Below are 17,238 nucleotides of genomic sequence, written 5' to 3' on the forward strand. Positions count from 1 at the left end.
TTCCATCAACAGTTGTAAATGTTAAAGTAGGGTGACAGCTTAAGCGCGGCAAAACAAACTCAAGGAAACCTGTTTCTAGTTGGTTGTGGCGAGAAAATGTTTACATGACCTTGGGCGTCAGCTTTGTTCTGCAGGTTTCGATTTACTGATCTGTAGCAATCCTGCAAACAAGAAATCTCCATAAAGCAAAGCTCACACTCTTGAGCCTAAAGCTTTAGTATAAAGCAGAATTGAATGCTTTTGTTTATGAAAAGCTTTCAGAGGGTATTTTAAATCAATTAAGGTTTCATGCTACTTAGTGTCTTTGTGCACAAGTTTTCTCATACAAGAAAAGCACACTGTTCGCAGAAGCTTCATCTGTACTGCGCATGCGAAAAATATGTTATACAATATGTCCAAGCTTGGTCGACGTTTCGATTCAGGGAAACCCGTAGCACACTCCGAGAAGCTTTCTGAGGTAAAATTTTCACCATTCATACTTGTATTCGAATGTTGAAATAGAAATGTATGCTTTCAGCAACGGTGGCAGCTTCGAATCAGAAGCTTTGAGAGTGTTTGCAAGTGCGTTGTGCGAATAAATGTGTTTTTGATTATTCCAAGCATTTCGTTTAAACTGTTATAATATGAGGTTGCAGAAAAAATATTGTATTTTGTGTTATTTGAGGCTACCTTGAGAAGCAGATATCCAAAAATTATTTTTCAGCCATTAGCTAACATTGCGCTGTGGCTGGATGTGTACTAGATATGGCTAACATGGTAGGAACGACTTCGTATAGTAATCTATTATTTTTAGCTTTTATTATTGTTATCATTGTTTGTTCCGATTTCTTTGATATTTATTATAGCGCACACTTAACAAACAAGGCAGTTGAGGGTTATATATAAAGCCTTATTTAGTGTGCATCCATTTGTTGTAAATATTTGACATTTAGCATTGTGATGGAGACGCATGGTGTTTTGTGACACATGTTGGTTCTTCAGGGTTAATACAGATTTCAGCTTAGGTATGAACCTATTTAAGACTTTTTTTTTGCTCAAAAACCGTTGTCGGTCAAGGGCTGCCTATACCACTTGTCAGGTTGGCTTTCAGTAGCTTTTGGATAGTCCCCCATAGCAGGATAGTCAGTCCTACGTATGGCGGCAAGGACTGTTTGGGGCTTGAACCCATGACGGGCATGTTGTTAAGTCGTACGAGTTGAAGACTTTACCACGAGACCAGCCTCATTTAAGACTATCCTAAAACAAATGAACCCTATTTTCAACAGTTTCAAAACAAAAAAAGGATAATAAGTATTGCTATTTATCTCTTGGATTTGGCATCAGAGTTCACAAAGTGAAATTAAATCGAATTCAGGTAAAAGATTCACTGCCCTTAATTCACAAACAAAACAACCTGGTTTACCCTGTCTTCTCATTTATCCTCCTTTCCCTTAGTGTGGCAAACGTATGTGATGGTGCGCAAATGCAGTTGAGTTACGGCAGCACAACTGCTCTGTCTATTGCTTATTGTTAGTCTACAGCTTTTCAACAACCAACGACTGTCGGGCACTGTGTGAAAAGTATGAATAATTGTTTAACGCATCGTGTTCACTATCCCAGTCTCCTGGATGTACAATGGTGACATTACAGGTTGTTTCCGGTGGTTCACTGCCACCACGACTGTTCCTTCATTCGAGGAAACAAATCCTTAGAACGTTTGGTGCCAAAGGCCACGAGACGGCACGAAAAAGCAACCCCACAACGGTCGAGTGGTTGCAAATGTAAATGTGTGCGATTAAATTATAATTAGCCTTTTGTGCACCGTTTGCACACGTGGCCATACAAACACACATACATTTATTTTTCTTTTTACCTGGGCCGCTGGGAGGCACACTGGCGTGTTGGGACGAAAAACGCCGGACAATGATTTACTTACCCCTGATCAACGATTTTTAATGGTGCTGCATATTTGCATGCACAGTCACAGTCACCACAGCCCGAACAGTGCTACCTACCGGGAAAGGGGTTCCATATTTCTGCATCCTTTTTTCGGGTTGGGCTACATTTTACGGCTACAACACGACAGGACGACCACGTGGCCTCAGCTAAATCATGTATTTGAATGGGTCAAACATGGCTTTTGTTGCAAAGTTTCAACGGGAGCTGGTACTGTACTACTTTTGTCGTGTTTTCTTTGCCGTACTGCACACGATTGCAAGTGACCGATAGTTTTACTGTAACAGAAACCCCTCATGAAAGTATCGTCAAGCACTTGTACTTGTATTTAGTGGACCTGTTTAAGTGTTTCTTTGTCATGTATCTTTTATACATTTGCTGGTTTTCTACCATAGCATGTATTGGAGATTTAATGCTGTAGGATATTGTTGAAAGAGACATTAAGGATACTTTTTATACTCCTTTTATATTTCACATCCCTTTTTCTCTCTGTATCTCTATCGCGCTCGTTGACCATGTTTGAAACCATTAGCGTGCATCAATGTGGAACGATTTCATTATTTTCGTCTCAATTGATTGATAATCAGCATATAATGTGTGTGGCGACTGTCCTTCTGGAGCGAGATTTGAGCCGAGCTCCGTTCCCTTCCCTGGCCTCTTAACGTAGTGCAAGCTAGTCTCGATTGTGTGCATTTGCCGCGTCTCTCTTTCTCTTCAACTAGTGAGGGAGTATGATCTCATTTGAGCAGCGATGCCATTCAAAATAAAGGGTATCTTTTTTGTGTTTGTGTGCATGCTTCTATACTGCACCGTTCGACCTTTGTGCTGGTTTTACAAAAGCTTCCAGAAGGGCTAGAATGGCATCGGGATCAGGATTAGCTCGAATTAGTGCAGCGAAATGAGCATCGATCGGTTGCGGACGGCACCGGCATTCCGGGTTTCCGTCGTATGGTTCGATGTCCTTGCGCGTAGTCGCGTGGCAACGCTGGCAGGACCATAGTCTGGTACTCATCGGCGTGGGCCATCCAATCGATAGATGATCCATTATTTAAAGACGCTCCTGAAATAGCTCAAACGATTGTTCTGGCCGGAAGTAGTCGTTGTTCGGGAAGAGTTTGCTGGCCGAGCAAAATAGTGCATGCAAGACGTGGAAAAGAGTCTGATAATTTATTCAAATATTGTGAAATCCAGGAGCGATCGTGTCAGGCAAGTTATGGTGTGAAAGTTTGCAATAAAACCAATCATTACAAAATGTTAATTCCAAATATTTCAATATCTCAAATACTCAAAATGACAAAATGACAAATTCACAGCATTGATATAGTGTTTGAATCCTGAAAAGTAGACTTGCTTCCAAGAAAATTACAAAACTGCCCCGGCAACGATATAATCATAATCCGTCATCCAAACCTGCTGATGGACACCAAAGCTCCACTGACAATCGTGTGACACAGACACCGCCCGGACGGGGAAATGCTCTTAGCCATAGACTTCACGATCTCGCCGAGCTTAGCGTGGATAAAGTCAACTTTACGATTGCCCCGCGGGATTTGTAGCAAAGCGGCAGCTGAAAATTCCTCGAACCGACCTGTCACTCCCGTACTAGCACAACGGATTACGGGCACTTCATGAGCGGCGCTGGTCGGGTCGCTGGTCAAGCAGTGAGCGTCTTTATGCGGTTCGCAACGCAACACATTCGTGTGTTTGCGTATGAGTTTGTTTGTCGTTTTTTCGGTGCTTTTTGTTGTATTGTACCTTTTACTTTTCGTACGCTTTAAAAGCGGCCGCGTTAATTGGCCACAGTTGTAAACCGTTGCCGCTGTGGACATGACAGGGCACTTTATTGTTTCGCAACATGATCTGCTCACGGCTCACTGCTTTTCTTTCCGTGCCACGAACAGGGAGCTGGGCTAAGCCGGGAATTATCATTATCCTTGTGTCGGAACGTTTGACGAACCTGAACCGCGCATTGTGGCAAAGGTACGCTTTATCTGGTCGCCAAACAGACAGACCCACCGGCTAAGCAATGGTTGGTTCAAGTGAAAAGGTTTAGCTGCAATCACTAGATTAGAAATGGAAACAGTGGCGACCGTTTTGCTCGAGTAGCAATATTCTGTGGAAAGGGCGAGACTCAAGCTCGTCCTCAAGCTGCTAATCGCGGCTTAGCGGCTGGTCTGGCTGGCGTGATATGCCATTTAATCAGGTGAAAAGATTTGAGCCGAGGCATTCCTTTCCTTCGTTGAAATTGCAATTTCATCTCGTTGCTTAATCATCAAAGCTCGTTGGCACCACGCTTGAATGCACCATCGTGTAGAAAGAGGAAGTTTTTAAGAATTTCTCACAGGAAAGCAACATTTTTCAATGTGTTGACTCGTTCCTTTTGCTCGATCGCCTCCAACATGCATAAAAATCCCATCAAGATGAGTTTTAAAAGTCTTCAGCTTACAAACTTTGCGCCTCCTCACTGTTGCGTCCCACTCGCAACAAAGCCACCAGCCGCGATGGCAATAGTTTGCGTTTGTTTGGATTGGGTCAAAGCCGTTGAAACGCGAACGACACCGGCCCCGAATTCCTCGTGTCGCGCGATAAGAGCGCTGGCTGTATATGCCACAAATAGCTTCGGCCATCTCCCGCTCGCCCGCAAAGTGTGTTGGCCAACTGGGGTAAGATTTATGGTAAGTTTCAGTGTCACCCTTCTTTTCGGTCCCGGTTTGTTTTGGTGCGCAAGCGAGCGCGCTGAAACTTACACCAGCGTTCATGTGTTTATGTATTTTTACGTTGCACCGTGTAGCTTCTCCTCCCGAGATCGCTTGCATTGCTCTAGTTGCTGTACTGTCTAGCTGTACCGTACGCCAAAGTTCTGCATGTCCTGGACATGGCTTATTTTTTCTTAGCTTGTCCTAAAGGAACGACAAAGAAAAAAAAAATACACGCGACATCTAACATCTTGCCCTCTGTTTCAAATAATCCACGCGCACTCGCTGCAGTAGTGTATGTGTGTGTGTGTGCTGAGGGAGTAGAAAAGAATTTCTTAGACAAGAGTCTTGTTTACCATCACGAGCCAAACATTGGCCTTCGCTCTTCTTACGCCGTACAGTTACATCACTCTCGCCGAATGACCATGGTTTGGGGCAGGTTAGGAAGCACACCCTCAAACACACAAAAAGGCGGAGTGCGAGGCAAGAAAAAGAATCGCTGAAAGCAAGTCAGCAGACCGAGGAAAGGGCATGAAACATTTGGGCACCATCAACCATCCGTCAGGCGTACGCCCGTACCACCTTGCATTCCATTCTTCGCTGCCGATAACTCCGTTCTCTCTTTCACTCACCGCTGAGCCAATGCCATTCTTTCTTGCTGGAGCGACGGTGCGGATGACGGTGGACGAGCAACGCGAATGCATAAATTTTCACTCCACACGCAACCTGCAACTCGCAGTGCAGTGTGTAATGGCACCACGATACCGTCTCGAGGTTGCTTTGCATGGTACGGGGCAGGAGCTAATGGAGAGTGATATGAATAGCTTTCGGGTAGCCGGGGAAGTGATGAGATATTGGTCGCGACGGTTGCGACTTGCCTGTGCTTCAAGGGCTCTTGGGAGCAGTGATTGAAGAAACCACTGGCTAAGGAATTCTTGTCCACGCCCGAATTAGCTCTGTCTAACTTGTCTAATGAAGCTTTATGATTCAGTGAATGCGCAAAAGTAACTAATTCGTACATGTTTGAAAGCATCGTTGTACTGGGGCAACATAGTGAGCGACTAACATTTCTTAACAATTTACTATCGATTAATTATAACTTCTAAACTACTTGCCAGACATATACATGATGCCGGTCAAACAGAACAAATAAATTGGAAAATAATCTTTCAGTACGAATTTTCATTAGCTGTAACTCGGGAAAGAGAATTTCATTAGTTGTATCTTCTCCTAATCTGCTTTGTGTGAACTGTTGCACCCTTTCTTATGTAAGATTCAGTGTTTTACAAAATAAATATAAATTAAGCTACTTTCATTACATTGCCATCAATCAGTTTGCATTAAGACATTGTTCGGAGGCTTGTCCACAGTACAAATCTTGGCTAACACTCACATGATGTTCCAGACGAGAACAACTTAGACAGAACACCATTGGAAGAACTTAATAAGAGAAAGTAAAAGATTCTATCTACAACCACGTTGGTCAAGAAATCCATTCCAAATGCACTTTCCGTAAATGTACGGTTCTCGAACTCGGAAGATATTAATAGCGGTTAAACTTTCATTCTTCATCTCAATTAGGCGTTCTATTCCAACCAAAACACTCTACACTTAGCCAGTCAACCTTTCAGGTATGATGGATGGGGTCAAGTTTTGTCTTATCGCACCTCCACCATTTCCATACCGTGCCATTTCACAGCGGGCTCGATGCCTGGGCCACGCAGACCTCGAATCTTTATCGAATTTTTCTCTCTCGTCCCTGCCGCTAACCTTCACCATCACGTCGGGACGCCTTCAATTCCATTCAACAATATTTAGCAGTGTAATTGTCGTGACCGTTTTAGTACAGCACGAGCTCGCGCCATGGTCGGTTTGTCCCGTTTTGCCTGAAGGAAAATCCGTCCGTCTCGCTTCCACTTTCACGGTGCAAAGCTTTCTTCGCCTCCTCCAAGTGAAAAGAAGGGGAAATGAAAGCTCAAACCACATTTGCTGCCAGCCGCCGCCACCGCTGCTGCTGCTGTGTTGAAAGCGTATGGAAAAGCTCTCCGACTTCGTGGCAACCGCTTCGGGTTCGTTCGGGACTTGTTTTGGTTTCGCGCTGCAACCTTCTATAGCCTTGCTGGGACGGCTTATTTTCCCCTACTGTGCGGAACCACCGAAGCACAGGCAAGGCAAAACCACAGCACCCGAACAGCCGAACGTTTGTTTTGGTGCGATCAGGTGCCGACAGTACGGCTGTGTGTGTGTATGTGTGGTTGTGTGCGTAAGGTGGGAGGAAGAAGGAGGGTTGCTTACGAGTATCAACCCGAAGGAAAAAGGGTCCACGTACCACGCGAACGAACGGCCGTCGGTTTGCAGTCAGTTGCGAAAGGACCGTTCTAAGGGACGTGAGCCAAAAAAAAAAGTCGCCCGTCCGTACTGGCGCTGTAGCGTGTGAGTGGCCAGTTTTGCAATCATTGCTTCGGTCAACGGTCAACGGTACCCAGGTCCAGTTTGTGCTCCTTTGCCCTGGTGCATCCACCTGCAATTGGCTGCACCCCAGGCGGCATTGGCGGTGCATTGGGCCGAGTGGTGCAGTCCATGCAATTCGTTGCGGAGAAGAAAGGGAGAAGAAAGGGTGACGCGGGCATGGGTTAAAGTGCAAGTGCAGTGTGTTTGTGGCAAGGGCAATCTCGCATTTGGTGGAATGGCGTTTTGTTGCCAAGCGATATTTCGTACGTGCGGGCAGCGAGATAATTACTATTAATCCGAACCGCAGTGAAGCAAAATGTGGAACGGTTGAGGTTGCTTGGGTGGATATTGCTGGTGATGCACACACACAAATCGAGAGGCTCGCTTAATGGGTTGTTGTGATTTTCGACATGCGGTTATGCGGTTACGAAGGACAGTGCAGTGAATTGGGAAATGGACATTGGGTGGCTTCTTATTCTTCCAAATATGTTTATCTTCCCAAAATACAATATAATAAGCAAAAGAAGGTAACGTAAATACGGTTTGTTGCCATCTAAAGGCGTCGCTGCACAGCCAAAAACATGGAGTTTGCGACAAAATAGTTCAATGTAAAGCAGTTTACTTGTCAGAGGTAGCAACGATTTTACTACCCACAGTGTCGAAATATTTCTCTTTCCACCAGAACGCGCTCAGTCTGCTCCCCTTACTGCTTCCGTCGCTGGCAAATAAGTAGGACTCACGAAGGTCTGCCATGCCAAGCCCTCGGCATAACAAACACAAAAAAGAAACACGTATGACTCACACAATGACACACACACACACACATGCACGACTATGCTTCGCTCAATTTGGTGTGTGTTCGAGAACATTTTCGCGTGCCGTGTGGGAGACCCTCTGCGTGGCACCCTGTGGATGTGCCTTTTCGCACGCAAAACTCACCCTTCCCTACAGCCTAACGACCACCACGAGTTGGATCGGCAGAGTGGGCAAAGAACACGCACACACTTACACACATACACGGCAAGGTATTTGACGATCGAAAACCATCTTCGATTCGCACCTTCTGAGTGAGTGACACCTTCGTCGAATCGTTTGATGCAACCGCTTTCCCTTCCCAGCGGGGACGCCATGATGATTGAGTTGTCCTTCCTTCGCCAGTAAATGCAATTTCATGCACCTGAATGGTATGTGTGTGTGTGTGTGGGCGCAATATGTGGATATCTATGTGTGTGTTAGTGAGAAAATGCCAGAGTGTGAAGAATAAATTACTCCACGCACTTTCGCCCTTTGGATGGTCGCAGCAGTGGGGAGGAATTTTAATTGCATTCTTGAAGGATTGCATCGGAACGAGATTAGATCGATGGAGGGTGATCGGCGCGAGTGACATTACGGACGAAGAGCCACGTGGAAACGGACCACAGAGAAAGGAAGCAAGGAAGAAAGGAGCGAGAGGAAGTGCGAAATGCCACCCGACGCTGCGTTGGCTCCGTAACACCTCTTGGCGCACGTCGTTGCTTTGACACTTGGCGCGCTCCGTGCACGGGTGCTTCCGCCAAGGACGAACCGTCACCTTTTTCCAACGCGTACGTACGTACTCCTAGCGGTTGGCGTGTCGGCCGTGCCCTACGGCACCGAAGGCGGCCGTTTCGTGCTCGTCGAAGATAATTAGTTTATTATTCTAATTTGAACTTTTCGGGCCTGCCGAACCACGATCCAGACCTCCGCGAACCGTTGGCGCTCGTGCGGCATTGAAGCCACAGTAAACACAGCAGGGCTGCGTTGCTATGCTGCTGGCGGCGTATTTAAAGCAGCTCGCTAGTTTTCTCGATTTCTGGTCTGGTGGCTTTTTTTGCCCCCCCCCCCCCCCCACCGGGTTTGCCGTTGGATTTGCAACAAGCGGTAAAATCATGAAAATTAAGTTAAAAAATAGAGCAAAGTTTTTGAGAGGGCAAAACTTCTGCCCCACTGCCTTGTAGCAATGTTGAGGCCAAGCGACATGCCAAATCGCATTTTGTTTTACGGAAAGAAAAACTTCGAAAGCGCGCATTAAATCAGCGTCGCCAGAGTTTGAGCTTTTTTTCAGCGGGGGCGGTGTTTTTGTGTGTTGCTGCTTTTTGCTCGTTCCAACGTTCAACGGGAAACTAATTGAGTGTCAACGGGACAGGACCGATGGCATCAACGATCAAACAACGTGTTGTACGGCTTTTTTGTTTGTGCACACTTCATCCCACAAAGCTCGCGGACGATGTATCGCCGACCGGATTGATGGTTAACTCATTTTTGATTTACGTCCCAGCACACGGTATCGGTCCGCACACGAGCACGACGCGAATCGAAGATCAATCGAGTCAATCGTCGAATTAGTGGCGCTGCTTCTTCTGCACGCTGCATAGCTGCATTGCTCCGGAACGACATTTTCCCTTCGGGCGCTAGTCTCGTGGCATGGCGTGAAAATTACATTCGCTCACCAGCCCCTTGACATTCGGCCCCGGTTCCCCGGTTGGGTTGCTGCTGATGGCAGAGTCGATTAAACCGGTACCGGATCGGCGGACGCGAAAGTTCGTCCTTTGCACGCGTTGGCCCAGACGTACTGTTTGTATCGGTATTTTAGTGAAGAAGCAAGGAAAGCAACAAAAAAAACATCACCCCGGGTAATGCAGTGCCATCGGAAGAGGCGTTTTTGTCAGCAGCGAGCAAATGCGACTGGGGCAGTGTGTGCAACGGAGCGCAACTATCGTTTTAATCGAGCTGTGTATACGGCCACGTAGCACACGGAGCAAAAGATCTGAAGGGATTTCTAATGACAGTCCGAGGCGTGCAGTGCAACACTGTCTAACAGTCCGTCAGAGGAACAATCTGCTGCCAATACTGGTGAGATCGGTGCAAGTAGCTAGCAGAACGAATACGAATGCATCAATCGTTTTTTTTTTTGGTTTTGCGCCAGGCTTGAGCCATCACCGTCCACGGGGAATAATAAAGTCTAGCGCGCTGATGGAGCGTAGTGTTAGTGGAGTAGAAAAACGGCGAGAGGTTCAGATTTTTCAGGAAGAAAATCTAATAAACAATTCCGTGGCTGATAGAAGAAAAACACAGCTAATTGACACAGCGTGCTGAAACGAAACGTTTTAGAGTGTATTTTAATGTAGAAACAAAAAATCGCGAAATATTTTCGGAGTGGTTTTTAGAAGAGAGCTTTTTTAAATGGAAGGACAAAATGAAGGTCATTCTAATGAAGCTTTCTATAAGCAAATTCGTGCATTTGCACCAAAAGCAAGTAAAAGCTACAGTCTCCAGTGTTTCAAGCGTATGGTGCCTGTATGTGTGTGTGTGTTTGTGTGCGCTTAAGTGCATTTCCTGGCAAGCTTATCGATGGCAATGTGTGACCATATTTCATTTCCATTTGTCCACCGAGAGGATGTGCAACGATTTTCACACACTTTTTCCAACGCTTTTTGTAGCTTTATGTTATGTTGGGGACCTGAACTATAAAAAAGACACACACACACACACACACACACACACACACACACACACACCACACACACACACACACACACACACACACACACACACACACACACACACACACACACACACACACACACATTCACACACTGTCCTCCCCCTCCCTCTCTTGCTCTCTTTCTATGTCCCTCTTTGTATCTCTTTTTATGTGCGTGTGATTCCGGCGGTATAGTTGCAAGCAGCCAGTGCGCCACCATTACCTATCTAGGCTTTCCCATCAGCACATAAAAACAAACTACCCACAAAATTGCGAACCACTCTGGCCATCCAGCCCCGCGCCAGTTGCCGTGCCCATTGTGCCGCCGGCTGCCTAGGCTGGGTTGAGGTTGATTTTGATATTCCCCGCAGTGTGGTGTGCTTCCACAAAATGTGGCCAATTTGCCGGCCTCAGAAAACCCGGCCCGGTCGCCGGTAGTGTGCCTAGGTGAGTTCCCCTCGCCCGTATCGAAATGCAGGTCAGTCCGGGCCGCCGGGTGGACGGATGGGCCCAACCCAAAGCATATTGCATTGACGCACAATGTGCCTCACGTACATCGTTGCACGCCCTCCATCCGGGCCCCGAGTGTCGGTTTCGGTAGTGTCTGCGGTATTGTCAGCCAATGTGTACAGGCGCCCAAGTCGAGGGGGTTTTTCGGTCGGGTGATGTGCGAAAGGTAGCGTTTGGATGTGTGATTTTTTGTTTGTTTGGGTTTTTTTTCGTCCGTCTACCCACTGCACTTCCCCTCTTGCCGGCCGGAAAGATTGTCCGTGCTTCATTAAAGTTTCACTCCATTAAATGCGTTTATCATTCAACGGCAAGCCGGGGGCGGTTGGCCATAGTGACGAAATAAAAACAGCCTACTGCAGACGAGCGACAGAGAGAAAGAGGAAGAGAGAGATAGAGAGTGTGCGGTGGTGTCGGTTGTGTTGGGAAATTAGGTAGCTTTTCAGCCCACCTACCGCCCATCTGGCCGACTGACCTGGAGCTGTCAGAGAAGTGTGTTTTTTTGTTGTTGCTTTCCTTCTTTCGCACCCTCCCTTTCTTCCTCGGTGTGTGTCAACTTGTGACGAGCTGTTTTTCATATTCGCAAACCAATTTAGTCGGCGGTTTATTGAAGTGTGCTTGAAGCGTTTAGAAATGGCACAGAAGCTGCTGCTGTGTGTTTTTGTGTATGTGTATGCTGCCTCCGGCCAGTTGGTTGGGGGGAGCCAAACACAACAGTTAAAAAAATGAAACAAAAATACAAACTATCATTTCTGCAGATCTGACCCCATCCTGCCAGTCATGGGGCAATTTGGTGCCATTCTCTTCGATTGAGCAACACGGCAGAACCAGCGGCAGTTGGGCCGTGGCGGGGCTGGGCCGTGTGCCGACCTTCCAACGAAAGGTGTGGGAGGAAGTCCAGCTGCAATCAACGTAAAAGTTATACGGTCGGTTCTTCCGTTCGCGTTACCATTAGTGTTACCACCCGCCGACCACACGGCTATGCTCGGCTCCGATCACACCAGCGCACGATCTGGGGTGCATGTGTTTGTTAAGTGTAATGAGCACAAGGGTTGATCCCCAAACACCCGGGGTCCTGCGAATGACGTAGCAGCGTACAAATTTGGAATTGATGGAAAAGGAGGAAAGGGAGGAAGTAAGAGCAGCAAAACTGTCAGCACGGGCGGTGGAATATTATTTTTAATGCGCTGCCATACTGCTCCCAACGTTATGCTGCTTCACGTTTCGGGAGCTTTTGGGTTAACCTTGAGGCGGTCGTTCTGCTCAGCAGCAACCCCTCCCCTCCCCCGCCTTGCACTAGTGGTTGGAACCGTTCCAAAGAAAGGTTATTGCTTTCCCGCTGAGTTTCTTCCGAGGAAGGTTTTCGAAGGTTTCGGCGCGTGGACGAATGGCCGAACATACGCGTTCTTCGGTTCGCCCGTTCTATTAATTAACTTTCACCCTCCCCCGTAATGGTAATGGGCTGTTCGAGCCGAGCCTTTATTTTTATCCTATCGACCTGCGAGCCTCTGACCTCGCCCCGAAGCACCGGAGTGCGGGTCCGGTTGGCTAGATTTCCACGCAGTTGTGCCCCCACCATTAGCGGGAACGTCCAATCGTCATCGTTTGTCTGCGTTTTACAGTGTGCACGATAGCAAAGTGTGAGCGTTTCGATTGTGGTTGTATAGAGCGTAGCCGTGTGAAAAGCAACAGTGGGTAGTGTTTGTGAAAAAGGAAAGATAAATCCTAAAGCTCAGCTCTAGAGGTGTGTGTGTGTGTGTGTGCAAAGCCCATTTCAGTTTGCTGTGGTAGAATGTGCAAGCGTCGAGTGAAGAAGCTGCGCGGAAAATGAGATCCAAATGTAACGTCAACCGGCAGCAGCGGCCAGCGGCATCCGCGGCAACGGACCAGAAGCGTGACGGTACGGTCGAGGCGGAGTATGAGCACAGCACAGGGCGGCGTCCCGCAAGGACAAGAGCTGGTCACGGGCCACGGATGTCGCTAGGGGCGGCAGTGCTGCTCGTTGCACTGTTGGGACCGGCGCTCGAGGTGCGCCACGGGCCGAGTACGACCGGTGTTAGTGGGAGCGAGTTCCCGGAGCGAGAATGCTGCGATCCAGTGTATCCACCGATGCCCGACCCAGACCCGGTTCCGGGGCCGGCCTACCCGACGACGACCATTTCCACCTCCTCCTCGTTCCAGACCGGCCAGAGCGGGATCGGGGGCGGCGGCTTGATCGGTGGTGGCACCGGGGCCGGCGGATCGACGGCGGTCGGGAACGAGCTGGGAGGTGGTCTGATCGGCACGGGATCCGGTAGTCAACTGTCATCCTCTCGGCCGATGCATATCGGCTATTCGGGTGAGTTTAAATGGGAAAGGGAAGCAAACGCAGCGCGTCATTCCAAGACATATAATAGTCCTCTGAATCTTTTTCAAGTGTTTTAAAAATTAAAAAAAAGATGCAGGATTGGAAAAAACAGGGGCGAGATTTATTAGGGGTTTAAATTTTAAAGAAAAGTACTTGATAACAAACAATAATCTTCTTCTTCTTTTTGGCACAACAACCGCTGGCGGTCAAGGCCTGCCTGTACCCACTGGTGAAGTGGGCTTGGCTTTCAGTGACTTATTGTTACCATAGCAGGATAGTCAGTCCTACGTATGGGGGCACGGTCTATTCGGGGCTTGAACCCATGACGGGCATGTTGTTAAGTCGTTCGAGTTGACGACTGTACCACCAGACCGGCCCGACAAACAAACAATAATATTACACTAAAAAGTATTGTCATGGAATCCTTATCATTTTACTGACCTAAAAAGAATCGTTATGGTTGCAATACGATAAAAAAACAACTTAAGGTTGTCGTGGCAAACATCTGACATTGAACATTTTTTTAATATTTGACGTATTGGACATATTTTCTGTACAAATGATATGTCTCATATCTTTGATGTAATCAATCTTTAAATAGCTCTTTAATATTTATCTTTTAATTTCTTTATTATTAAATTTCAATAGAAAGCTAGATGTTTACTTGTTTTACAAACAGTAAAGTAGTGTTACAATGTTGATTTTTTTTTAATGCAAGTAAAAATAGTTCAATCTTTCATGTTTAAATATTTAAACATTCAGTTCGATAATATATAATATTATTCGATTATTAAAACGAATAAAGGCAATGCAAATGTGTACTTAACGCTTCCTAATATTTTTGTAATTTAATCATCATTGCTGAAACCATTCCTCTTGTCTGAACAGCTCATGATCATTCATGAATACGTGGTGTAAATTTAGGAAAATTCAATACTAAACAACTAAATACAGCTAAACGAATTATTGAGTTAGGTTCACTACCTACTTTTATTACTTAATTTAATTTACAATCTACACCAGTTTACCTTCCGTGCTTTTCAATTGTTAAATTACATTCTACTACAATTGATGGTTTTCAGCGGGAAATGAAATTTAAGCTAAATCAAATAATAAACCAATTCGGAACTATGTTTTTTTTTTCACGTGACCCTCGCCAACATTTGTTACCCACCTTGTAAACTTGACCAGCCCGTTTCCACCACGCACGCACATTTGTTATGCTGGCAGGAGCGTCGGGGCAAAAAAGGACCCGGAACTGGGTATCATATTTCATCTATTTTTAATACGTGCATTTTCTCACCTTGCCACCTTTGGAAAAGCCGAAGAGAGGACGCCGAGCAAAATAGGGTGTTGCGAACGATTATTTTTATGAATTATACCGTTCGAATGTTTATGGGTCATTCGTTTCGGTTATTTGCTCACTTTTCACCCTCACACGGGTTTCTCATAGTTGGACAACTTCGGATGATGCTTCTCGGGTATCGGCGAAGGTTTATGCGGTGTTGTTTTGTCTTTTTGTCGCTCCCTGCCCTCGTCTGTCGCACGTGGAAAAGTTTGCAAGTTTGTGGGCCAGCACAGGAAAGCCTCCAATGGGAAGCGGGATATCAGACCCGGGATCCATTTACAGGTGGTAAAAGGGCGGCCTTGGAAAACCCCACATTTTTAGTCGGCTTTATCGAGTGTGAATATATGTGCAAAGAGCCACCACCAGCCGGCCAAAGTGTGGCCTTACGATGCTTCGTCATATAAAAAAGGTCGGGTTATGCTCCTGGAAAGGTTGCGTTCGAAGGGCTAACCTTTTTTTTTTGCCCACCTTCTTACTACACCTGATGTTCTCGCCCGATGCTGGTGGCGGTTTCTGTTCTGGACGGGTTTATTTTATGTAAGGTCCAGCAGGGAACAACGGAAAATGGAGCTGAGATCAAAGTTTCGCTCTCACACAAGGCCATGAGGTCGGTCAGGCTGGTCTGGTATCTATTTGCCAGGCCGAGAACGAGTGTGAAGCGTCAGAGTAAAGGTGTATGCTTTGAATTTTTGCAGACATGCGATGGTCAGTTACAAAGCAAAAAATATTGCTCCATTAGAACCACAATGAACCGTTACAGAACAGTTGTTTTAGGATGTTGCAAATCGTGAAAATATGTCTTAAGCAGAGGAGGGTCACAAGATTATTACATCTTAAAATGAATAATGGAAAGAAAAGGATAGGACTAGAGTTTTCTATTTTTTACAAAATTTGGTTGTATACAATGATTTGTATTACAAAAACATTGAGTTCGTTTATAGCCAAATTAATGAGTCTCTTATTTACTAGCAATGAAGAGCAGACTTACTAATGATTGTTTAAAACCGATTTAATTTAATGACTAGGGAGATTGTAATTGAATACCTATTTTGTTTGAGCTATGGTGTTAATACACGGCCAAACAAAAGTAGGTCTCCAAATGCCAACAAGAAATCGCAAATTATGAAATATAGTGTAAACTTATTTGGTAAGAGTGAATAGCCGTACCTATTACGTTAAACCCATTAAACCTGCACAAAACTCGATCTCGGTTGCGACAGAAAGTATCGAAACATATGCGCTGCATGATTTATTTATTTCTCCTGCTGAGTAAATTTATCGGTCTGCTGCACATTTGGTACAATTGTTGACACGCAAATCATACTAGCTGAAGTGTGAAATTGCTTCATACGTTACACACCACGCTTGCAAAAGGACAATGGTTAGATTGATTGCGAGCTCTTTAAATGGGAACGCATCGATGCATGCATCATGCTTTTTGACGAAATAGTGCAACGTACGGCTGCGCTGATTAAAGCTAAAGGAGGGCTTGGGCGAAGGGTTATGGACCAGCTGGCAGCATGTTTCTTCTTATTGTTCTTGTTGTATTGGACCAAATAAGGCCAATACGTCGCATGTTGTCATGTTGCTTCAAATAATGCCTACCTTGCTTGACTAGGCAGATCAAACAAGGTAATTTTATTTGATTTTTTATTTTAATAAAACTATTAAAGATGAAACCTTAATTGGCTTTTTTGAATATGTTTCTTAAAATCATCAAACTACTCAATCATTAACATTAATTCAAATAATTGTTATTGATTTTAGTCACTCATTCTAATTTTATGTCAGATTATTGCTTTTCCATTATTTAGATCCATAATCGAGAGTGAAGAAAGTTTTTACATACAGATCAAATAAAAAAAGGCATTTTTGCTTGCTTGCAACCTTCAGTCTTTAACAGCTCTATAGCACTCCGTGACTTATGTGAGCAAACAGAAAGCATCTGATAAAAGCTCTTCCCACGACAAAATAAATCGATCCACTCTCCCATCCACACTCGTCGCTTCCCAACGAACCTATAAACGAGCTACAATTGATTTCCTTACGCTTGGTCAAACGAACGAAGCAGACAGATGCAACTTTCACTTTTCCATTTCTTCTTACATATTCCACACAGTTAACTTTCACCAGACCAGCGTCTCCAACTCAAACAAAGCCGTCGGGTGAGGAAAAATGTCAAATATTTACGACAATTCGCTTTACTTTGCTTCTCCTCTTGTGCCTGTTGTCATAAAAAAACAACAACAACAACCCTGATACAAAAACATAAGAAGCAGCCTTCTTTCCACCCAATCTTGAAGCGAATTCAAGCTTCAATCGTACCGTTACGATCGTTGCCCAGGGAACGGAGAACTTATCTGCCGTTTCGTGGTAAGACCGGCAAGAGTACAAACTTATAGTTCACCACGCACAAAGAAGTGCAAAATCTCCCAGGAAAAGAACGCCAAAA

The 17,238-nt window shown here is 45.6% G+C and overlaps 1 protein-coding gene across 9 annotated transcripts in view; it reads left to right on the forward strand.

Moving 5' to 3' along the window:
* LOC121603419 overlaps positions 1-17,238 on the forward strand; it is a 146,284-nt gene that overhangs the window by 35,696 nt on the left and 93,350 nt on the right. For 2 of the 9 annotated variants that reach the window (XM_041932076.1, XM_041932081.1), the window contains exons 1-2: positions 6,939-7,609; positions 12,714-13,429. The exons of 2 other annotated variants lie outside the window; for them this stretch is intronic. In XM_041932076.1, coding sequence (XP_041788010.1) covers positions 12,919-13,429 — 511 coding nt within the window. In that variant the 5' untranslated portion in view covers positions 6,939-7,609; positions 12,714-12,918. Of the gene's footprint in view, positions 1-6,938; positions 7,610-12,713; positions 13,430-17,238 lie in introns of those variants that run through there. 5 more of the 9 variants (XM_041932078.1, XM_041932077.1, XM_041932080.1 and 2 more) reach the window with 5 other exon arrangements.

The sequence above is a fragment of the Anopheles merus genome, chromosome 2R (genome assembly GCF_017562075.2).
Source record: "Anopheles merus strain MAF chromosome 2R, AmerM5.1, whole genome shotgun sequence".
Taxonomy (NCBI): domain Eukaryota; kingdom Metazoa; phylum Arthropoda; class Insecta; order Diptera; family Culicidae; genus Anopheles; species Anopheles merus.